General features: G+C 43.3%; 1 protein-coding gene across 9 annotated transcripts in view; it reads right to left on the minus strand.

The window, feature by feature from the left end:
* LOC147029978 (E3 ubiquitin-protein ligase NEDD4-like) overlaps positions 1 to 25,483 on the minus strand; it is a 325,864-nt gene that overhangs the window by 178,971 nt on the left and 121,410 nt on the right. For 3 of the 9 annotated variants that reach the window (XR_015056152.1, XR_015056154.1, XR_015056153.1), the window contains exon 1: positions 8,117 to 9,582. The exons of 2 other annotated variants lie outside the window; for them this stretch is intronic. Coding sequence is in view for 3 of the 7 variants with exons in the window: in XM_085873548.1 (XP_085729674.1) it covers positions 8,117 to 9,382 (1,266 nt within the window). In the remaining 4 variants the exon portion in view is untranslated. Of the gene's footprint in view, positions 1 to 8,116; positions 9,589 to 25,483 lie in introns of those variants that run through there. 4 more of the 9 variants (XM_085873548.1, XM_085873547.1, XR_015056156.1 and 1 more) reach the window with 3 other exon arrangements.

Below are 25,483 nucleotides of genomic sequence, written 5' to 3' on the forward strand. Positions count from 1 at the left end.
TATGAAAGCCAAATGTTCAACGGTTTTTGAAATATCGCGTACACAAAAGTACATGGACAGATTGTTGGCCGGTCAGAGCTCATTTTAATGTTCCCGGTCTCCGACCTTGTCGGAGAGGCGGGGCACAAAAGCGATTTGCCATACATCACAAAACAACTGAAGGATAAATTAAATAAACACACAAGGGGACGTTGGAAAAGTTAGTGACAGTTGTTTCATTGTTGACGGGATTACACTCAGCATTCTGACCTACTTTTCCTTCTAACAATGTAAAACTGCTTTTTTACTTTTACAAAACTAATTTCCATTGATACATTTCAGATACTTTTTCATGTCAGGAATCAAGGTTACCTGGGATAAACCTGAAGCCCCCAATTAAGGAGAAGCAACCCCCCAGAGACGATGATTGAAGGTGATGACATCATTGTTGAGTATAAATAAGATGCATACAGATATAGTTAAGCTACAATCATCTAAATATTTTGCATGCTTTATGGGTGTTTGTGCCTAAAGGTTTTGATAATCGAGCACGTTTGCAAGCTAACAGTAATGGATTATTTTAATGAACAATACTTGCAAACTGATGTCTCATCTCCACAGGATTATTTCCATTCGAGTCCATACATGGGAAACTGATCGATGAGAAAGTTGTGATATTGTCTTATCAGTAAATCCTTTCATCAGTCTCATCTGGATCAGTTTCCTGATCCGACTATAAACTGTCACTCTGATGTTTCACAAGCAGGGCATGATTGCAGCAAGGAGTGCGTTGTCCTTTGGAGCGATGTAAAGCCGGTTGTGGCATTTTGAAAAGAGTAGTTCATTGGATGCCCACATCCCGGGTAATCTCTCGGTTTTCAGGCCAAATGTGCAGGAGAAGTGCATCAGCGGCAAAGGCAGGTCTCAGCGACGATGCAACCAGCGGACAAGATTTGCACTTGAATCCCGGCCCAATACGTATTCACCAGAAGTCGCTCATTCATGACACTTGATATTTGTAAGTGAAGGTAAGTTATTTTGAATGGATTAATGGAGTAATCGGTCTGCAAACAGAATGTTGTTTTTGAAAATTCTCAACACTGTACTGCAAAAAACTACTTCCCATTCTCTCTTTACCAGTGCATCATAGGGTTCTCTGCAAGAGCGATCATAAATTCCCCTTTGTTCCCATCTATTCCCCCTTTCTACAACATTATGGCAGGGAAATATCTTTAGGTGGTGTGCCATACTGTTACAGTCAAGCCAAAAGAGGTTTGGTACAAAAGCACAGTTATTGAAAACGTATCTTTTTTATAAATAACAAATACATTTTAAACTTCATGCTTATTTCATGCAACTCCTGCTGCAAAGGTGATTTCAATATTTTACACACAAAGAAGACAGATTGTTGTTAATTAATATTCGTGACGACCACCATAAAGCAACGGGAATGGAAAGACAAACGAGTTTGAGTCCCGTGTCCTCAATTTTGTAGAACAACTTCTCTCGCCCTCGCTCCCAAAAATGAGGAATTGCCGACATGGATGACGTTTAGGAATTCCAGGAGGGAGACAAAACATTTACATGCCTTACAGATGGCTTACCGTCTTTCTCCTTTCAGAATACGTAGACAACAACCCTATTCCACCTTTAATTTACAATTACAGACAATGGTACTCGTATGAGCGCACACATAGTGCATCAAAATGGATGGACCAGCTCACTGGCCAACAGCAGCAGTTGACATTATTGAGAAAGCAATATTCGTTTCAGGAAATCCAAATTAACAGCACTTTTTATAATAAAACATCTTTCATTCTTAGCTTGGAATTCAAGAAAAATGCAGAGAAACGGGCACTATGCTGTGAATATAATCAACATGCAATGGCCTGCAAAACTATTCACCCCCACCCCCCCCCTTACCCCCAAAGTTTTCACATTTTGATGCAATCTGAGCTTATTTCATGATGTTTTCAAATCAAACATAATATATAGAATGTTCACAAACTACTCCAAAGTGATAAAGCTGAAAAATGCAGATAAAATCTGAACAAGTTAAATTAACAGAGAAAAATCAGATGATTCTCAGTTACACAAGTATTCAAACCCTTTGCCTAATTAACCCCAAATCACTTCAGGAGCAAATTATTTCTTTGAAAAGTTACACAATAAGTGTAATCGGTTTCACATTGGTTGTTATCTCCATTTGTGGGTTACAGGAAGTGGGAGGAAGTTCTCCGAAAACTCAAAATCTCCACTTCCTTTTTGGTAAAGGATCATCATTCATGAACCAAACTGTGAAACTTTGTTCTCATAGCTTCATTCCAAAGGCTCTTTTCAGAATCTTCATTGGATCTCTGACAGCCTCCACGTGTAGCTCTTTTGTAGGGATATTGCCCAGAATGATTTTTGAGTACTCAGTTGGGGTTTTCTTTTTCATTCCCGTAGCTTCAACGATCACAGGTAGAATTTCAGCTTTCTTCAATTTCCACATCCTCGACCTCATTTTTCAGATCCTGGAATTTGGTCATTTTCCTGATTCCTGTCGCATTTAGTCCAAAGTTATTGGGAACTGAAACTTGGATCATCAATGCCGACTTTTCCTTTTTGTGTCTGAGCACTATGTCCAGATGCAATGCTTTGTTTGCAGTGTCCACACTTGATGGGATTATGTTATCATGCATGAGCATTATATGTTCATTTTTAAGGATCGGACTTGATTTGTGCTTCCATGATTGTTCTGGGACCAGGATGTTGAAATGTTTACAGATGTGCCAGTGGATTGCTCTACAGACAGTCATGTCTTTCTGTGTACAGCTGTTCCGACACGAGTTTTTAACATCTTGAAAGGAGGTGACTGGTACTTTGTTTCTTCCCCACAAAACATGCATTTGTCCGATTGGGTTAATCCCGCCAATTTTTTTTGAAAGCATTAGTTTGGCACCAAAATTAGTCGGCGGTGTTTGTTTGGCGTGACGTCCAGAATATATGTGTTGCTTCCATCATAACTGTGACCAGAACGTATGCAATGACATGCTTTGGCTGATTGTGAGGCCTTCCTCAGCCACGCAGCTCTGGTATGTTAACGTATCCTTAGTTTTAAATTTCTTACCGTTCCCCCTCCATAAACCGTGCCACAATCACATACCGTGCAATATCCCACATCTGTTCTGTCCCCAAATGGTACTTTATCTTTCAATTTGGTGATGGCATGACCAATGGTGTCGAGGGATTTGTATGCTACCCAGATTTGGGCACAGTGTATGATTTTGCCAATCATATCTGATAATACCGGGTGATATGGTAAGACGCAACAACAGAACAGGACACGACAGGACCAACCGACCAAGAACAGGACCACGTGATCAGATCACATTACCAAGGGGGAACAACCTGGATGTACAATACATACCCAATAACTTGCCAAGTTTCAATGCACATCCTTATTTTACCAGACCATGCAGGAAACAGATGCAGAGGGAGCAGACGATCAATCAAGCATCATTAGTGTGAACAACAGGGAGAAAAGTAATAATTTTGTTGTCCACTCCGAACATCAGTGTGTTGGACCGGAAGAGGGTTAACACAAGGCAGAATAAAGCAGGTCCACACAATCGATTGTTCACGCAGCTTTGAAGAAGTTTGTGTGTCATGAACAAAACGTCGCCTTGAGACTTGATTGGCTCATGCTCGATTGTTGTAAAATACTTGCGAGTTTGGTCGAGTTTTGTCATTTTGGTTGGCTGTGCATTTTATAATAATTTACACACACACACACACACACACACACACACACACACACACACACACACACACACACACACACACACATGAAGGATCCACCCACATCTCTCACCTGTATGCCTGGTGTTGGCTTAATGGTTAGGGTGGCAGGCTTTGGATATTAGGATCCTGAGTTCAAATCCCATTCAGCTGTTGAATAAATACCATGTGGGGTTAACTCGGCCTGTCATCCTTCCGAGGTCGGCAAAATTAGTGCCAGCATGCTGGTATCCTGTGTCGGAGTGGCGACCCGTCCAGGATTGGGCCCAATAGCCAAGGAGACTGCTTAAGCAGCACCAACGCTCTGCACAGAATATGGTCTCAATCTCCTCTCCTCTCACCTGTGACTAGAGGGAATAGCCAATCAGCTCTCATTTCATCAACTAAAACCAGGTGGCTTGGATTATATAAATTGACACCTCCCACACTCCTCCAGCCGAAGAAGCTGCATAAAGCAACCCAAGAAGGCCTACACAAGGTAAGCACTTTGCTGTTTCAAACCCTTCCCAGAGTTCCTTCACAGATATAGAGACGTTCACACATAGTACACACATGAGAATCCCAATGCTACACACCCCCTCAGCTGCCAGACCGGTTTCATCGCTTATTGGCGAATGATCAGCGACAGCGCAGAGAGCAATGCATACTAATGAGGCTCCCATTTTTGATGTTTGCACGTGGTACATGCTTGGGAGCCTTTTTTGCTTCAGGTCCGGGTGCAGATCTGACCCATCAGCGGGATACAAAACGTAAACTGTTCAGCCTGGCAGAGGTATGCTCTCTACTGATTGCATTTTGAGTTCACATATTATTATTCATACAAATAAGGGAAGGAAGAGTAATGTACACAGAAACATACCCATAACCAATGACATTCTTTTCCATATTTCCGATGCTTTCAAATATTTTTTTTTCTTTTGCCGACATCCTCAGCAGTACAAGATTAAGTGAGTTCAGAAAAACGTGAAATTAACACTGCAGAGGCCAAGACTAGAGTAGAATAAACGGTGAAGATTTGATGTAGATCCAGCAATGACGGTAACTGTGAGATGCCCAAGCATCCAACTCGGAGCAACAACATCAGCAGCCTCAGAATCAATCCAATGCAGAACAGAGAATAGTCTAAATGTAGCTGACAAGGCTGGCAGGATAACCTTGTGGCATGCGAACGTGCCTCTGAGCTGTCTAGCCTTCATTTGAATTTTGGCTGAGCTATAAACTGTCAACCTGGTGTTTCGTCGGCAGAGGAATTAATCAATGTGTGTACCGTCCCTTGGATGGACGTCAAACTGGGCATCCCGTCTGCCAGCATCAGTTGGTGAACGTTAAAGATCCCTCGATGCCTATCACGAAGAGTAGGCGAACGATTGTCAGCACCCAGGCTAAATTTCAAATTCGTGCTTTAACCTACAGTGCAAACCACCCAAGGAGGTACAAAGGGGGTACTCCAGTGCAAACCATGACAAGGGGGCACTGCATCAGCAGCACAACTGCATGCTTTGCCAGGATGATGCAACTGCATATGAAAGCAGCAGCAGCTAGCTAAACCAGCATTAAATGTCACATCCAATTGTTGGACAATGCAATATTACTTTTTTTGGGATACAAAGTCAAGGCTCGTGAAAGAGCACAGAACACATCAGGACGCAACAGAACAATAGGATTAGCAGAGAGGAGGGCACGAACAGCAGGATCAAGGGAGAAAATAGACGAGCACTGAGAAACACGGGATGCAGGTAAGCATGAGGGGTTAGGGGGGGGATGCAAAAATTGAAATTGAAAAGTTAAATTAAAGAATAATTTAGCCATGAAAATAAAAAAAATTCGAAGTAATTACTTGCATACTGCACCGTGATGGAAATTTATCAATCAAAGCAAGTTGAATGTGCAAGAGCAATTGTAACTGGTGACAAGTCTGGGATTTAAATGAATTTTTTGTAGACACACTACAAGTGGTTATTGAACCACAGGCCCGTGAGACTGCAACAGGTTAATTAAAAAATTTTTAAAAACAGAGACCAATTAGGGCTTGACAACAAGGAAATGAGCAATGAATGTAAGTTGTGGGTTTTTCGACATATATATAATAAACTTTCAAATGCAAGCAGTACAAATTCAAGGCCTTATGTATATATATATATATATATATATATATATATATATATATATATATATATATATATATATATATATATTTATTTATATTTTTTTTTTTTTTTTTTTAAACAAAGCGGTTTTCCTCATATTGAGTGTCACGTTGATATCCGCAAAACAAATCGACTATACGTCTCCCACCCCTCTCCCCTCCGCAACCAAATGGAAATCCACCACTCAGTGCACACAGAGCGTTTCAAGCACTCAGTCCTGCACCAGTGATCATTCAATGCAAGTTGTGTATTTCACACCCATATGTTTTGAACTTTGGCCAAATTGTTCGGTATTCGTACACATTTGGTATGCTTGCAAAATCTTTGGGCCATTAGTCTTTAATTACAATAATGAGGAAAAAAAACAACATAAAACATTTCAGGTCCTGTATATGAAACAAAGATGTGGCTGATGAATTACGATGATCACACCTCTCTTGTAAGAACAACGGCCAATATTTAAGGGAAATTAAGAAACGTGAATTCAACTTTATTTCACAGATATCAATGTTTTCTCATTCCTTTTGCAGTGAGCACACATCATCATGTCCTATTTCATGCCTCATCTCGTTTATGCAAAGGTGGATGGAGGATATGTTTTAAACCCTGTCTGTCTGTCTGTCTGTCTGTGAGCAGGATATCTCAAAAAGTTATGGACGAATTCAGACAAAATTGATGGACAGGATAGGTGTATGACAAGGATGAATTAATTCGATTTTAGTGAAGATCCAGATCCAGATCCAGATCAGAGGAATTTTTAATCGATTCTTCACCATTAAGTAATCAGGCTAAAAAGGTAGATAGGTTTGACTTTTCAAACGGTTGTGGATGGATTTGGACAAAAAAAAGGTGGAAGAGTTGGGCCGGTGACAAAATAACAAACTGATGAGTGTTTGATTCAGGTCCAGGTCCAGATCCAGATCCGGCCTACGAGTGGGATACAAAACACAAACTGTTCAGCCTTGCGAGGTATGCGCTCTACCAAGTGTCGTTCTAGTTCAAGCTGGACTGAAGAGATTGAAGAGGTGAGCAATTACATCTGGATGAAGTGTGCAATTAAAAGCATGTTTGAAGAAAGTTGAGTCAAATGCACCGGTTCAAATGCACCTGGCCACGTTTACCCCCTGGAGTGAATCTGGCTTCTCACCAAGCTTAAGGTACTGAATGTGACAGCACAAGCTTCACTGCGACATTTCACAAACATTGATGCAACTTGACATGACAGAGAGAGCAGTACAAGCAAAGTATGCTATTGATAAAAAAAGACTTTCCAGGATCACTAATCAGTGATGCTATCTTTTCAAGTTTTATCCACATGCATCGACAGACAGCTTGGAAAGCAACCTTGGAAATGCAAAGCTCCCAGATGTATAATGCAAGGTCATTTACGTCACACACTAATTTGTTTTTAAAAACAATTCATGAATACGCAAGTAATTAATATAAAATATCTCCAGAGCTCTCCATTTGGAAAGAGAAAAAATTGGTACAATAATAGGAAATTTGACAATACTGTATAGCAACTAACATATATATATATATATATATATATATATATATATATATATATATATATATATATATATATATATATATATATAAATAATTTAACCAAAGAAGCACACTGACCAGATGACACGATGCTGATGTCATGTACGTAAATAATATGTACATAAACGTCAGCGTCGTGTCAGAGTCAGTGTGCTTCTTTGGTTAAATTTAATATTCCTGAATGCAAACCTCCTGACTGGTGATCAGCAGGGCAGAGACAAAGTGCTTGCGTGGCAGGTGACACTTGTTGCTAGCAGGTCGTGCGGCATGCACTGTTATGGGACTCGATTTGTGCCCTGCTGCCTCGTCAAATTTGTCTTCTTTTTCCTTTTATCTTGGATTTATGCTTTGAGTAATGTCTTTCCTTTATGAACTTGACATGTGTGTGCGTATAATAGGGCCATAAAAAGTGTGTATACACACACACACACACACACACACACACACACACCCACACACACACACACACACACACACACACACACACACACACACACACACACACACACACACACACACCAAAAGATAAGAATGAAACACATGACTTAGAACATAATAACTTTTCAGTTTTAAAACCAATAAAGCTCATTTCAACATACCTCAAACAAAGGGACAGGATAGAGGCAATGTGTCCAAGAGCTTATACTTTGGCTGACCTGACAATTTGCCGACTGACCCTCCTCATCACCATGGAGTAGACGAATGCGCAGACGTGGAGATCTTCGTCCTCCACTTCGGCCAATGTGCAACACTGGTGCAGTCACACTGTCAGTCATGCCATCCAGTGAGTGGCTTCGATGTAGAGGTGGTGGAGGCTGAAGAGGGGGTGATGGAGGTGATGGTGGTGGCATGGTATAATCAAATGCATCATCAGTGGGTCGCATTGGCAAACAAACGGAGGCGCTACGCTGCAAATGAATACGGGGAAAGACGGGAGAACCTGCAACCTTTTCATGGGTTTTCTCACTCAATGTCTGGTTGCTGCTACCCTTTAATGCTTGAAACTGAACTACAAAGCAACGTCCTACACCAGGCCGACCATCTGTACCCAAAATTTGATGCGACAGTGGATTTGTACCATTGGTCAAAACAGGCTCTGTCGTGTGTGGAGCAAAGGGTGTCGACACTGTGACTCCTGAAGTCATGTCAGCCGATGCCGAACGAGGCCGGCAGCGAACAGGGAGTACTCGGATGCGACGAAGCTCTCCTCCATCAGCGGGTGGGCGCTTAACACGAAATCCATCATATCCAAGCCCAGATGGCCCATCTTCAGCAATGTGGCCAAGCCGTGCTGGAAGTTGGAATGGTGTTGAAGGAAGAGGGCGCCGTGAAGGTACTGGAGTTGTGTCCGAAGGGACAGGTGGAGCTTCAGGAGCCGTAGGGCTGTTAGGTGGTGTAGCACTGGGACTCTGAGGGAAGATAAGAAGTGAGGAACAACGGCGAAGTGTATCCGAATGCTGTGGCAGATCCTGCTGAGCATGGTGTTCACTGAAAGGGTGGCTGATAGGAAATGACTCATGGGCACACATTGAAGCATCATCAGAATCTCTCCGATTCCTTTGCAACGATATCTGCATAGTAGAACTTTTTTTTCCAGACATCTGCTTATGTAGTGCTAATCCTTCATCTTCAGCTCTGCTCTGGGTCACAGAAGAGATAGCACTTAGAAAAAACATGGAGCAGCTGCGGTGCAAACTGTGTGAAGAAACAGGTGAAGTTGGTGGTGAAGAAACCAACTGAACACTGGCACAGCGCCGTGGCACAGATCGTACCTTCCGTTGGCCATCTGAAGATGGATCAGTGTGACTTCGACTTGAGGCAAACTGCAAGCGCAGATGCTGTGCCATCGTTGCGGCAGCAGCCGCGACGGCAAAACTGTGGTGGCTGTGAGAACAGACAGCCGGTGATGTAGCACCGTGCATGAAGGTGCTGTGGCAAGGCTGGCTATGTGCCGGTGCTGCTTGCGGATAGCAGAAATAGTAGGCAAGACGCGTCGGGCATTCCTTTGAGTGCGATTGGATAGCTCTGCCGTTGGCTCAGCCTGGTCTCTAGGGCTATTTGGGGTTAACTACAGCAATCACGTGACCAGCCCTGTCTCTCTGCTGCTCATCCTTTCCACTCGTCCCAAGAACGCTATCCTTTCCCGATTCGCCCCCCCCCCAATCCCCCGCCCCAACATCATTTTTACACAGACAGAAAATCCATTTCACCCAGGCCTGCAATAATGTGAAATGCATGCTTGGTGATATACAACTGGCCAGTGTGTTTGGCACGTCACCCTGCTACAAGCAACACGGGACTTTCCTCCGGGGCCAGGAAGATCCTGAAAGAACCTTTGAGCATTCAAGGATGGAAATTGATGGTGGAGTTGAGGGGGATACGTTGTACACTTTTGGAAAGCAAACGACCCAGTGCAATCATTTCATTAGTTGGAACTGTAAAACTGCAGGTGCTGCAAGTACACACCATTCATGGCTGTCCAAAAACAAGGCTGAGCCCACTGAGGTTAAAACGCAATACCGAGATATCATTTCGCCAAACTCGGTGGTGACAAAAATGGCGAGCTTTGCCGTGAGAAGCTTAAGTGTTTGTATTAAATGCATACAACACAAGAACATACTCTAACTCCCAGAAAAGCAGGAATGCACTTTATCTCCCCACAACGTGAATTGACATGCTCAGGGGCACCTGGACACTGAAATCATTACAGATCCTTGCAAAGCTGTATGGTCAAATCTAGGCCATTATTTATGGCCAAAATCGACAAGATGAAAATTATCAAATGGCACACTGATGTTGGGGCCTCAATTCCCAGATGGGAGTTCACAATTTTGATTCGAAAGTTAAACGAAGCATAATCAAGGGTGGGGTATGATACAAGTATTCCCATGGCCCGTTTGCAAGGCCTGGGTGCACGAACCGCAGCGGTGCTCGCCCTGGGCATTCGCAAGGACTGCTCGACATTAGCGGACATGGTGCAGGCGATCTTGCCGCTGCTGCCGGCGCTCCGTGTGCCCTGGCTGAGCGAGCTTTGAGCAGAGTGGACTCCGAGCTTGGTTCAAGCCCGTCGAACTCCTGAGTTCAAGCCCCGTCGGCCGCTGAATTAATACACCAGGGGGGTTGACTCAGCCTGTCATCCTTCCGAGGTCGGCCAAATGAGTACCAGTTCCAGTGTGTGTACTGGTAGAGGGGCACTGCATCAGCGACACAGTCGCGCTTCAAGAAATTATAACTACCCTGGCAGCTAAGCTGCCATACGACCACCACCAAAGAATTCGTTTTAACCACTGGGATATTGGATTTTTGTTATTCTACTTGGCGTGACATTTCAACAATTGCTGGAATAATTAAGTGTTTTTTTCAATATCCATGTTTTACTCGAATTTATTCAAGTCGAACAATTATTTTAACACTTCTACAGACGTTTCGTGATAACTTACTATGTTATTTGGTTAAATGAGTGAAACAAACAAGTGACTCATGATTACTATATATTGTTAAAGATTGTATATAGCATTGTGGGAAGATTGCAAAAGGATAATTTACATGAGGAACAATGGGGAATTTCTTGCACAAAGGATGAGTCTAGTCAGGGTGGGAGGGAGGTTTGGGGGTTTGAGGGGTTGGGGGGGGGAATACAAAAGACCAAAAGTCCTAGTCATAGTAACAACAGCCTTTATATCAATTACATAATTATTGTGAGAATGACAATGCAGTTGTGAGGTTTCCTCATTTGATGCATACCATCGAGGTGAATATTTGCCCCTCTTTTGCTCCGACTGAAGGTAAAGCCCGAAATATCAGCACTTCATGAACTTTTACGGAGGATAAATTTAACCACTTCAGTCTCATGTTGATAATCACATTCAAAGCGGAAATCCAAGGTGTGTGTGTGTGTGTGTGTGTGTGTGTGTGTGTGTGTGTGTGTGTGTGTGTGTGTGTGTGTGTGTGTGTGTGTGTGTGTGTGTGTGTGTGTGTGTGTGTGTGTGTGTGTGTGTGTGTGTGTGTGTGTGTGTGTGTGTGTGTTTAAATTTCAGCACTGCATTATTACCCGTGGCCACAAAACGGAAAGTTACTATGGGTCACGACAGCCGAGATGGAGCTCCTGAATGTTATATTTCTCCTCGCTATCTATGGAATGACACACTCCACAAGCTCGTTGAAGTGTGTTGTATTCATCCTCTCAAAGTTTACACAAGGTTAGATCAGGTCAGTCATGGGAGCATGCACCGGAGCAGCGTGTCGCTGTGCCCACTTTCCACCAGGACTCCAGGGGCCTCCGTCTGGCCATCCTTCAGGCAGATTCCTGGCCCATCCCCATCTCCTTGAGATGCTGATCAACCCACTGCAACCACGAGGCACATGGTCGGCCCGTTGGCCTCCTCGACTCAAGAGGCTCCCTTGCTGAGAGGTTCTGGTGAGCAGGATCAGCGTCAGGAAAACGAGCCACATGTCCATACAGCCACAGCTGATGCAGGTAACAAATCTCATTTGAGCCTCTCTCAGCAACCGCTCCTTGGACACAATGTCTGACCAGCGATAGCCTAGGATTTTCCCCAAGAGACCTGGCACCAAAATAATGAAGTCTCTGTCTCAGACCCCTGGTCAGAATCCAAGTCACATCCATAGAACAAGACGGGAAGCACCAAGGACCTGAAGACTCAGACTTTTGTCCTACTGCTCAGGTACCGACAGCACAACACCCCATGATCCAGTGAATCCATGATTCCCCAGGCCCAACCCAGACATCTACTGACCTCTGGCTCAGAGCCAGCAGACATGAATATCACTGCCAAGGTAAATGAATCTCTCCATGACCTCAACATCCTCACCACAAACAGGTACAGACAGGATAGCAGCGCCCAAGATGTCAATGAAAGCCTGGATCTTAGTTTTGGCCCAGGAAACCCATAAACCCATGGGCTCTGACTCCTCATTCAGTGCCTAGAGGGTCACCAAAAGGATATCCGGAGTCTCCGCAAAGATGAGTGCATCATCTGCGAAATCAAGGCGAGAGATCTTGACATTACCAAATGATGCACAGCAACTTGAACTCTGACATCCTCCCCAGAATCCAGTCCATACAATCACTGAAAAGTGTGGGGCCAGTGCACCCTCTGACAAACTCCAATAACAACTGGAAATAAGTTGGAGATGGTATCACCACAAATCACAGCACTCTCAGCACCAGAGTAGAGTTCAGACATCAAATTGATCAGTTTTGGTGACACCCCAAGAAGACGAAGAATCCTTCAGAGAGCATCCCGATTCACTGAATTGAACGCTTTGCAGAGATCAACAGAGGCCACAAGCAGCCCATACCGAAACTTGTCTGTGTTGGGTGAGGACCCAAAGGGCAAGGATACGGTCAATCGTTGACCTCTTTGGTGTAAAGCCTGACTGCTCTGGGCACTGGTGCGCAAGCAGATGGTGGCGAACCCCATCAAGAATTATCCAAGCAAAGACCTTGCCCAGCACGAAGAGCAGTGTCACCCTTCGGTAGTTGTTGCAGTCTAGGCAATCACCCTTCCCTTTCCAGAGAGGGACAACAAGGCCCCTCTTCCAGTCAGTTAGGATGATGCCTGTGTTCCAGGAAGAGCCCAGAACTGCATGCAATGACATGAGTACAGCATTTCCACCAGCCTTGAGAAGTTCAACATGGATGCCACATATCCCAGGAGCTTTAACCCATTTCAACAGGTTCACCACAGCCTGCGTTTCCACAAGGGAAGGTGGATCACAGTTGATTGGAGGGTCAGCAATAGGAATAGCAACAACCCTGACATCCAACTCAACAGCTGGTGGATCAGCCTGGTACAGCCGCCCAAAGTAACCAACCCAGCAGGCCTTCACTTCGGACTCCTCTGTCAAGAACCTTCTACCCTCGGCTATAACTGCAGTACACCGAGGACGGGCTTGGAGGAACGCAATGTGCAAAACTCCTGAAGCAGGAAGAGAATCACTTGACCACAGGTGATGCTCTAACCCCTTACAGATTCCTTGCACATAGGCCTCCTTGTCCACCCTCAGCGCACGTACAGTTTCATGCCTCAACTCCCTCAACAGCTCAGCTCTGCCATTAAGCCTGGCCCTGTGATTCTGGCGAATAGTATCCAGTGTCCCTTGAGAGACAAAATTCTTTTTCGCCCTCCGGTGAGTTCCAAAACATCCACCGGCAACATCAAGGATGTTGGTCTTGAAGGCATTCCACAACTCTTCAGGACCCCCCAAATCCCCACTCAGCCCGTTAACAAACTCCTCAGTCACCCTCTCATCCTTGAGCGAGCCAACATCCCGCCTAGGTTGGGATGGTACCATTCTCCCAGATTTAAGCTGCAACTTCACAAGACTGTGGTCAGTATTGAGGAACTAAGCACGACAATAGACCCTGCAGTTCTAGATAACTCTCCAGCAACCATCAATGAGCATGTGGTCAATCTCCTTTTCCATACCAACAGCATTGGAATACCAAGTCCAGCGATGAGCCTGTGGGTGCTGAAATCATGAACCAGCCACCCAAAGTCCATGACTTCTTGCAAAGTCAAGGAACGTGGTGCTATTCTGGTTCACAGTTCCAGACCCATGAGGACCAACACATGTCTCGTAACAATCCCTATCAGTTCCAGTTGATGCAATGAAATCCCCCAATACAAGAAGTGTATCTCACCTGGGGCACTGATCAACCACAGACGAAAGCGTGGCATAGAATGTGTTCTTCACGGTGAGATCACTCGCCTCAATGGGAGCATACACAGAGACCAAGGAAACGATACCCAAGGAGTGACTAATCCTTCGTCTCATAATATGCTCATTGACCGGTGTTACCTCAATTATTATTGCAATCAGCTTATTGGACACAGCTACAGCAACTCATTGGGCATGGCAACCATCAGAGCGACCAGACCAATAGTACGTGTAACCACCCGCCATGATCTCGCCACTACCCAGTCTCCGAACCTCAGACAGTGCTGCAATACCGATGTTCAAACGCTTGAGCTCAGATGATGAGAGACAGGTGATCATCCCCTCTTCGGAATCGGACATTCCAGGCACCCAGCTGAAGGGACCGCCTCAGGTTAACCCAAGGCGACCGCCGTCCGGTGGATGACACCTCAGCACCACCCCAACACACACAACCGCAATCCGACCCGAAAAGGTTACCCGATGCTTCTCTGCCTATCATCAAAGAGTGGGGGTCCCGAAGGCTTTGCCCCAATCCCTTCACCCAATGAGCTGCCCTGCGGAGGGCAGATGCACAGGAGGTACTCCCACGGAGTGGGTTTTCGATTTTCTTTCCGGTTTTCTTGCGTTTTGCGGAGTGAAGGGTTTTACAGTGGCCGGAGTGCAAATCCTGCCACCAACGTCTTAAAAAAACAAAAGCAACCCAACTGCAGGAGGACGTCCACACACACAGTTGGGCACTAGATATGGATGGTCGTTGGCTCACAAGGAGCTCCTCCGCTCTTTAACAGATTTTGTTTTTAATCCTGCTGGGTGTCTATATCATACACCCTCCTTTGCAAAAGAGAGCTCATCTTCTCCAGCAAGTTTCACGAGCAGATTTGTTGAATGTTCCCTGAGCCGGCCTTTACTCCAGCCAGGGCTTAACCCACAGCCGCTTCATTTTCCCGGGACGCCGTCGGCGACAAACCAGCACCAGTTCCAAAGCAGCAGTGCTCAGAGCTTTCACCATTCTCATCCTCCCCCTGCATTTCTTATTCAGACATTTTGTTTTCCGACAATAATGCGATTGACAGTCACATAGTGAGTGTCAGTCTACGATAAAACAAGATTGTGCAGGATTTGTTGCTGACAATCATGTTGCAAGCATGGGCTAGTGTGTGTTAATTCTTCTCTGTTTCATAAACCATCCAAGTTTTAAAAGAATTTGGAAAAGCGATCGCAAAACATGGAGAGGCAATGTGGCCATCTCCTCCACCTTAACTACAATGCCCATAAATGATTTTACAGTACAATCGAGGCATTGCCCACCCTATTACGCCCCCCCCTTCACCCCAACTCTCCTCCCCCACCTCCCTTCCTTAGCTGGCAGGGAACAATGACAGTGATCCATGTGCCATACTCAATGGTCACCAATCTCTCCGAGGAAACAACTACATAAAGGGAAGAAACACAATGTAGTCATCCACACGCACATCGTTAAAGGTGTTCTGATTATTGGCGAGATCTTTCTTTTCCAATGAACCTTTTTCTTTCATGTCTCAAACATATCCTCCATGCTTCTACGGTGAATACATATTTTACAGCAGCAAATGGTGTACAAGTTCCACAAGTACACAAGCACATACATCATTAGTGCATTCCGACTTGAAACAGCATACAAACTACCGATAAACAGGTAGGAATGGACATTGTAAGCAACAAACACTTATAAAGTTTACGATTGCCTTGAAACACGTTGAATGGCTTTATGATGCTGAGAAGGTATCGTACCAACAAGTATCCTTTCATCCAAGCCACCATATGTTCATTCTTACTCACTTAGATGAGAATGATGCAACATGAAAGGAGCCGATTTTGGACACTTAAATAAATGGTATATTTTTGTTCAAATGGATAAATGCATGCAAAGATATAAAATTAAGACCTAAAAATGTGTGTTTGTGTGTGTTTTTTTTGGGGGGGGGAGGGGGGGTGTGGAGGAGGGTTTGGTTATCTCCATATGCGGGTTTGAGAAGGTGGAACAGAGTTGTCCCAGGTTTCGAAGTATCCACCTCCGTTTCGGTGATATCTTCACTTTTTTGAGCTGGGTGATAACATAGTCATGTTTGTCGTTTCATTCTAATGCATTGTTGGATTCGATTCTGTGTATTTCCTTTCCTATTTGGGCCATACATTTATTAAATCAATAAATGTAATATAATTTGACAAATGCTGCTATCTCCTCTCAAACTTTATTTTTCCTTCCGTTACCACTCTCAACCCAAACTTGCCTACCCTCCTTTTCTAAATTTTTATTTTCTCAGATACTCCAACCACGTCTCCACTCCACTCCACTCCACTCCACCCTACGTAAGTGGCTTGGTCAGTAAAATAGAATAGTGTACTTGTCCTCATGAAAGCTATAGTGTCGGCATGCAATGGTAGACAAGCGAAACAATGCCTTTTTATCAAGTGAAAGCCTGAAAGAGCATGTTAACCTCCATGGAAAACCTCACCTTGCTTTCCATGCATGGCAATCAACATACTCTCACTCACAAGCTTCAGGTTGATAAAATCCATTGGTTAACATGGTAAAGTCTTTTCTGCTGTGGTTTAGATTCCTGTTGATGCACTATGGAATTAATCCACGTACCCTGTAACCCTTTCCTTTTTTTTTTGTATACCTTGTCGAGGGTGGTATGAGCTAACACACAACACACAGCAAGTGGGGGGGGGGCATGAGACAAGAGGGGTGGGAGTGGGAAGGACAAAACAGTGGGGAACAGAGACATGGAGATCTATGGAAGGGAGAGGGAGGGGTGGGGAACATGATGTATACAAGATGGACATTACAGGGACTTTCAGGATGGAAAGCCGGGAATTTGAAGGAGGTGGACTTGGGTGGATTAACAGGGGTAGAAAAGATCAAGGATTTGGATGGGGGTGATAAGAGGTGGTGGTGAATGGCTGTTTTGAAGGCCTGGAGGGAGGAATGGGATTGAATCGAGTGAGGGAGTATATTCTAAAGGCGGGAAAAAAGAGGAATGAAAAAGTGAAGATGAGCAGTGATTCGTGATTTTGGTAGTTTTACCAGAAGGGGGTTTTTGGCGGACCTTGAGTGCCCTGCGAAAATGTGGTGGGGACAAATCGCAGAGAGAGCAGGGGGGGGGCGAGACTGGAGAGGAGACGGTAGAAGACAGAAAGACCACCGACCAGCCTGCGGTGAGAAAGTGAAAGGCCCAAAGACTCAGCCTCATCGCGGGAGATGCCAATGATCCGAAATTCCTCGACTTCCAAAGCGTGAAGCCGAGAACGGTGGGAGGCAGGAGCACCAGCCCAGAAAAGAGAGCAGTACTCCATCAGGCTGCGGACGAAAGATTTGTAAGTGGTCAGGAGCTCAGGTGGGCCGAGGAAGGACTTTGCACGATGGAGGATTCCCAGTCGCGACTGGCTTTGGAGGCCTGGTTGGAAATGTGGCTTTCCCAGGAAAGATCATGGCAGATAGTGAGATCCAGAAGCTTGAAAGAGAAGACTTCTTCCAGAGGATTGTTGAGAAAGTGGATGGGGGGGGGGGGGTTCTAAACGGACTTTTCGGAGAGACATTGTGAGAGTGTGAGATTTGTCAGGATTGAAAGACATGTTCAACATGTTGGACCAGGTTGTGATTTTATCCAGATCTGTAGAGAGTGAAGAGACTGCTGCCTACCGATCTGAGGGATGACAGATGGTACGGCAGAGGGTGGAGTCATCAGCAAAGAGATAAAGAGGATTTTCCAGAGAGTCAGAGAGATCATTGATGAAAACCAGAAAAAGAACAGGGCCCAGAACGCTACCTTGAGGAACTCTAGCCTGGACAGGAAGAGGGGATGAAAGAACTCCATTTAGGGCCACACGTTGACTGCGACAGGAGAGGAAGTCTGTGAGCCATGAGTGGAGATGGCCTTGGATACCATAGGAAGAGAGTTTGGTGAGCAGGGCAGGGTGCCAAACCATGTCAAAAGCACACGATATGTCTCGGGATATGGCTCTGATTTCATGTCCGGCATTGAGGACCTCCATCCATTGTTGGGAGAGCAGAAGCAGCATTTCCAGGGTAGAGTGACCTGGTCTGAAACCAAATTGATGATCGGAACCTATCCGGAACTAACTATAGCCTCCGGAACTAACTGGCAGAAGAGCCTTGAGGTAGCCTATGCACAATCGCCTTTGAGCTGTCTAGCCTGGGTTTGGATCTCAGCCCAGCTGTAACTGTCGTCCTGGTGTTTTGTAAGCAGGGTGATTCAATGTGTACCATCCCTCAGATGGGCGTTAAACTGAGACCCATCTGTCAGCATTAGTTGGTGGACCCTTCCCTAAAGATGCATGGCGTAATGCTCAGATGTGCCGGATGTTCCTGATATTGGAGGAAGAATAGAAGGTGATGTCCATTTTTTTTTTTTTTTTTTTTTTAGGAGAGAGATCCACTATTTTGCAATGCAAATGGTTGCTTTGGCAAACTCCTGATGGAAAGTACATTGTTATTATGAATCACATCAGGCACCCTGCATTTCTTACCAGCTAAAAGGGAAGTGATGAACGGGGGAGGAGTTGAGAGAGTTTTTGGCTCGAAGATGACGTGTCGCCATTTTCTTTCTCGCTCCTGTGTGACGATTAGGCCAGTAAATAAGCACCAAAAAAGTGCCGAGGTTGAACAAAAATGTTAACAAAGCCATTTCATCCGAAATGGGTTCTTTGGAGGTATCTCTAACCACACAAAAAAGTCCACTCGAATCCATCCATGGCAATCACCCGTTTTCACTGAAAATCCAAGATGGCCACCTCCGCGGAGCGTAAAATATTGAAATAGGCATAACTTTGCTGAAAATCAACATAGAAACACAAATAAAAGTGTCTAATCCAACTAATTTTGATGTGCTCTTTCACTTGGAAATATTTTCAAGGTCATATAAGGTGGCATTCATGTACAAATGTCAAAATCAACGTCATTTTTGGTATAATATTGAGGGAAAATGTGAAAATTATATGAACAGTAGCAGCAGCAGCAGCAGCAGCAGCAGGTGGGTCGTACTGCCAGGCTGTGGCTCACTGACAACAGCGAGTCAGACAGTCAGTGCTCGGGAAACCACCGTACGAGTCGGTTGTGTGTCAGTGAGGCTCCTGTTTTCCATCCGGTGTGCTGGCTTCGGGTGCCAAAGTATTAGATTTGACTCTCATCCAGAACTTGCACATGTAGGTCTACCCATCCTGGAGTGCTGCCTGAAGTACTATCTACCCATTTCACTGGTAAAGGCCCTGTCACACCTTGACGATTTAGCCAGCGTATGCCTGACGTATGCAAAATTTGGCTTAAACGCTGGCACACGTCGAATACGTTATGGGTAAGTTTGTATACGTTAAGAGCACGCTGGCTTACGTCGTAGTACGCCAAGGTGTTAAACAAATTTTCCATGCTTGAAATTTTTCGACGTATGCCAGCGTATGACTCACACGTTCCGCATAATGCTGGCCATAAGTTGTAGGCACGTTACACGATCGTTGACACACGTCGACACACGTTACTTGTAAGTTACTCATAAGTCGAGGTAATGTTTAGCATACCCGAAACTTATTTCTAACCTATGAGGAACGTGTTTGTAGGCACGTTACGCGATCGTTGACACACGTTACTCATAAGTCGAAACACGTCAATGTAATGGTTAGCGTCAGTGTTCCAGACTCCCTGGTTTTTTTTTTTTCTTTTCTTCGGTATGACGGTGATGTCATACACTTCAATTTATCCACTTCAAACACTTCAATTTCTAGTGTGGTTATAATATAATATATTTAATAGGCTGCCGCTCAACGATTTAAATCATAACCGCACTAGAAATCGAAGTGTCAACATCACCATCATACCGAAGAAAAAAAAAAAAAAACCAAGGAGTCTGGAACACTGATGTGTTTCAACTTATGAGTAACGTACAAGTAACGTATGTCGACGTGTGTCAACGATCGTGTAACATGCCCACAACTTATGCCAGCGTATGCGGAATGTGTGTCATATGTAGAGTACGTCGAGAAATTTTTGTCATTAGATGACATAAAAAATGTTGGCAAACATTCAATCGTATTTCAAAGAGACCCAAAGTCAGCATTGAAGAGTATCAAATATGAAACTATTCGCCCATATACCCAGGACATGCAGAACCTCAAGTTAGACATAATGTGGCAGGTATCGATGCATCTCTCTCAACCTCGGCCTTTGTGGTCTGGATACATGCAATCCCTTTATACACAAATGGCCACCCCAGGGAAGAGTACACAACTCTTCTTACCAATAATTGACATGTCACCAAGTAGCATACATATGTCAAAGATTGTAGCCGGTTGTTCAGACAATTAATTTAGCTCATTTGGGGGTAATTTTAGGCCAAAATTTGGATTTTTAGAGGATTTCAATGTGAACACATCTTCCAATCTCCTCCAAAGTATCATTAAATGGAAGAGTACCTCAAAAATAGTAGGATTAGACACTTTATTTTTGTTTCTATGTTGATTTCCAGCAAGGTTATGCCTATTTCAATATTTTACGCTCCGTGGTGGCGGCCATCTTGGATTTTCAGTGAAAACGAGTATTTGCCATGGATGGATTCGAGTAGACTTTTTTGTGTGGTTAGAGATACCTCCAAAGAACCCATTTCAGGTGGAATTGCTTTGTTAACATTTTTGTCCAACCTCAGCACTTTATTGCCTGGCCTAATTCTCTCTTCCAATGAGGAATGAATATCTGTACATACATTTATATTTATACACATGTATATGGTGTTGTGGGAATTATTTTTAGGGGTGAATAAAATTGTTTAGTACAACGATAGCTAGCTATTCCTTAGCATTTGTTTAGAATAGCACAACGTAGTTTGTGCAATATATATATACATATATACATATACATACATATACATACATATATATATATATATATATATATATATATATATACATATATATATACCGTGTATACACACACACACACACACACACACACACACACACACACACACACACACACACACACACACACACACACACACACACACACACACACACACACACACACACACGCCAAAATTAGCTAATGCATTACAAAAGCGTGACAGCCGGTCAGAAAAATCATATTCAAATAATTCCGCTCAACTCATCACTTCTGGAATCATTTGATACCACATTTTTGGGTTTCACTCATTCTAAATGCTTCCAGTCACTGGAAAACGAAGAAAATATAGAATGTTTGCCAAAAAAGTGGGGTTAACGTGCGTCAGGTTTGACCGAAATATGAGGGGATAAAATGCCGTTTTTCACATAATAGCAGAGATATCACGGCCATTACAGGCTTCTTCATCGGAAAACAATGACGTGTTGTTTGTCTCTTAATATGTTAAGTGAGATTACAAGTTATATTAGGGTGACCGTAAATGTTCCCTGGGTATGCATACTCTTCCCACCCCAAATCAACATAGAAACTAGGCACACGTCTATAGCGTCATCACTTCTGTTGTACCTCATTCACGTGACCTGCAGACCACTTTCACGTGTGTAAGAAATTGACAGACCTGCATCATCAGTTTCATTGGGCGTTGTTTTGCACGATCGGCCATCAATAGAGGTGATTCATGCAGATCGGTATACAGTACTGCAATTACGATGCAATACATAGAATTGATATCTTTATTGCAATGCAGCTAAATAGTAAAGCTTATCATCATTTATGCTCCCCCGTGAAACTCTGACGGACACATATTACGCACGTGAACCGAGGAAACCACTCCGTAAGAGCAATTCATCGATCTTTCCGGCGAAACGTGTTGCAGAACAAAGAATTCTGAACATATTCTCTGGGGGAAAGGCGATTAATATTCCAATAGACTTATGCGAGTATGGCTTCTAGCGGTATGCAAATGCATTCTACGCGGACGTCACAAAACTAGTGCATCAGAATCAACGTTTTTCGGAACAAGATATGCAAAATCGGACAAACGATGAATTTCAATGACGCGCACTTTATTACAGATGTGTCCTACGATATGTAACTACGTAGTGGGAATAGAATATTCGACACTGGGCAAAGGTATCCAAAAAAGAGGAAAAATTATAGCGTACCGAATTCCATGAAGGCAATGTAACGCATTAGCAAATTTTGACATATATATATATATATATATATATATATATATATATATATATATATATATATATATATATATATATATATATACACACACATATATAGATATATATATATATATATATATATATATTTTTATATATATATATATATATATATATATATATATATATATATATATATATATATATATGTTGCTATGTACAGCGAGATGTTTGTTTTTCCTACCCAACTGTTTTGCCCTTCTCTCTTCAAACCTCTGGCTGTGTATTCTTAATGTTATTTTCCTTTGTTTAGAGGTCTTTACATATAATAGTGCACATAAGAGCTTTACAGCTCAAGCTATGAAAATGTGTGGGTGTGGCGAATCTGTATTGAGAAAGCTGGCAGTGAGCCTTGCAACAAGAGCTCACGTGACCTGACACAAGGCCAGATCAGTTGTCATCTCGTGTGTGGTCGTCAGTTGGTGATGCAACTCATGCAGAGAGGCTGTTGATCATTACAGCTGCTTTGGAGAGACGCTAAAAAGCCAAGAGAGCGACCGTTCCCCAGAGAAGTAGCAGCTGTTGGGAGGAATGGCTGTCGTCCATGGGGAGGAGAATGCCCAAGTCTCAGGGTGTGTGGAGCTTAGTGTGCTGGAGCTGTGAACATTTAATCCCCAGAGCAAAGAGGGCTATGAGGGAATGACAATTATGGAGCTTGAGGAGTTTTTATGTCAGGTTACACCAGGGAGCTGCAGATACAACAAACTCTGCTCCGGGACGCCTGCGAGATGTCCCTAACCTTTGTTTAGAGGTTAGATTATAACGTAGTGTTATAATGGGTGAGTGAGAGGAGCAAGGGGACGGGGAGGTGGGGGTGGGAAGAGTATGCATACCCAGGGAACATTTACGGTCACCCTAATATAACTTTTAATCTCACTTAACATATTAAGAGACAAATATTTCACAAATCAATAAAGAACAATTTAAATCCACAAATTGACAATTAAATGACAAGTTACAGGTGTACTCACCAAAATGTAGACCTGAGATTGCTTTCTGGGATGGGAGAGGTGCAGGTGTGGAGTGGAGGAGTTACAGGGAGGGAGTGGCATGCCCTTGTGTCTTGAACGGACTGTTCAAATAATTATTTACGGGATGGGAAGGCAAAAGGGAGGAAAGCCCGGAGCGATATGGCGTTCACCTCGCCCTGATCGAGCCTTCGGGTGAGTCCCGCGGCGAATCTGGAATTGAGAAATCTCTGATCGAGCTATCTAACAGCCACGGCAAATCCAGAGTGGAGAAGTCATCACCAAGGTTCCGAGGGATGGTACAATCAGAGTGCCAGGGATTAATACAAATATTGTATTTGTACGAAGACAAATATTGTGTTGAAAAAAAAACAAAAACAAGAAGGCTAATCACAGCTGCAAAGCTAGGTCGACAAACATCGAGTACTTGTATTACAATGTGTCATGTTCATTTTTAGCTCGCCTGTTCGAAGAACAGAGAGCTATGGTGATACCCCCGGCGTGAGCGTGAGCATGAAAATGTTAAATTTTTTGTATTACGGAAAAACTCCTTGACGGATTTCGACGAAACTTGGTGGGGGGGGGGGGTTAGGTATGGTCCAAGGATCATGCCATTAGATTTTGGACTTGGTCCCCCCCCCCCAAAAAAAAGAAATTGTTGGAGAATTAATTTTTTTGCATTTCTACATGTTTTAAGTGATTTCCAACCCCCCCCCCAAAAAAAATTGTTATATCAAAAAAAGGTTTTTGCAACTTTTTTTTCAAAATTTCGATTTCTTTTTTTTGCATTTCTACATGTTTTCAGTGATTAGGATTTCGACGAAACTTGGTGGGGGGGGTTAGGTATGGTCCAAGGATCATGCCATTAGATTTTGGACTTGGTCCCCCCCCCAAAAAAAATTGTTAGAGAAAAAAAAATTTTTTTGCATCTCTACATGTTTTAAGTGATTTCCAACCCCCCCAAAAAAAAAATTGTTAGAGAATTATAAAAAAATATTAATTATTAGACGTCTTAAAAACGATAAATATATAAACAGGCGAGCATTGGGTGGCTTTGACACCAACTCTGGTTTATTTAGGAGTTGTGAACTGCGACAAATTGTAATGTGCTATGAACCAGTGCTGATAATGATTCTGTAGCTTGCTTTAAATACCCTACCTCAAAATGACAACAAAAATGTTGAAAAGCTATTTACATTCCTCATTTAATCCGAAAGGGTGTCCCAAAAAGTAATTCAAATAATATACACAAAATAGCTCATTATTATTCATGACCCTGGAAGTACCATAGTCGTATAGGATGTATTTAATATGTCCGATGAATTGAGCGTCAGGGAGGAATCAACACCTCCATTCTTCTCACCAACAGTTTCCTCACTACCATAGTTGATCTAGCTGCGTCTTATACTCCAAATCGACTTATCTATGAGTGAAGGAAAGAAAAATGGGGAAATTAGCCAATTCGACTTGTACTCCACATTGACTTGTAGGCTGCAAAATATGGTACTTTGGAAGGAAGAGCATGTGGCATGGGGTCAATTTAAATTGCGAGTTGCAGCTTGAATCGTGAAGACGTTCAGTTATTTACAGCATTTTATTATTTCAAAGTAAATTCACTTTATACTCATCGTTTAATAATCTTTTTATTTTGCTTAAAATATATTTTTTTAATGAAACCAGATGTGGCATTTCAAGAACCCATATCATCTTTGCATTGTGGTGGCGAACATGCTGTGCTGTACATACATGAACCTTACAATGCAACTTCCACCCACAAATATAAATGTTTCCCTCTACAAATATATAATCGTACATATTGACTGGTAATGCTGAGATTAAAAATAGGGGCAATATCCCTGGGCACCCACCTAGTATAATAATGATACTCAGGAGGAAATCAACATGAGACGAAATCAGCAAAATGTACCAATGAACCAATAGAAAATACATATTTTGGGTGGGCAACCCACCCCCATAAACTCCATTATACCCCGACTTTTTAAATGGTGTGAACAAAGCTTGGTACATCACGGGTGATGAATGTTGTGGTCAAGTTTCATTGGAATAGTGTGTGTAGTTTTGGAGAAGAAAGCAAATATATATATTTGGGGGACAACCCCCATACACCCCTTTAGGGCACGATTTTTTCATGCCATGAACAAACTTTGGTACATACCGGGTGATGAA

This window comes from Eptatretus burgeri, chromosome 3 (genome assembly GCF_056783735.1).
Source record: "Eptatretus burgeri isolate ZD-2024b chromosome 3, Ebu_testis_v1, whole genome shotgun sequence".
NCBI lineage: Eukaryota > Metazoa > Chordata > Myxini > Myxiniformes > Myxinidae > Eptatretus > Eptatretus burgeri.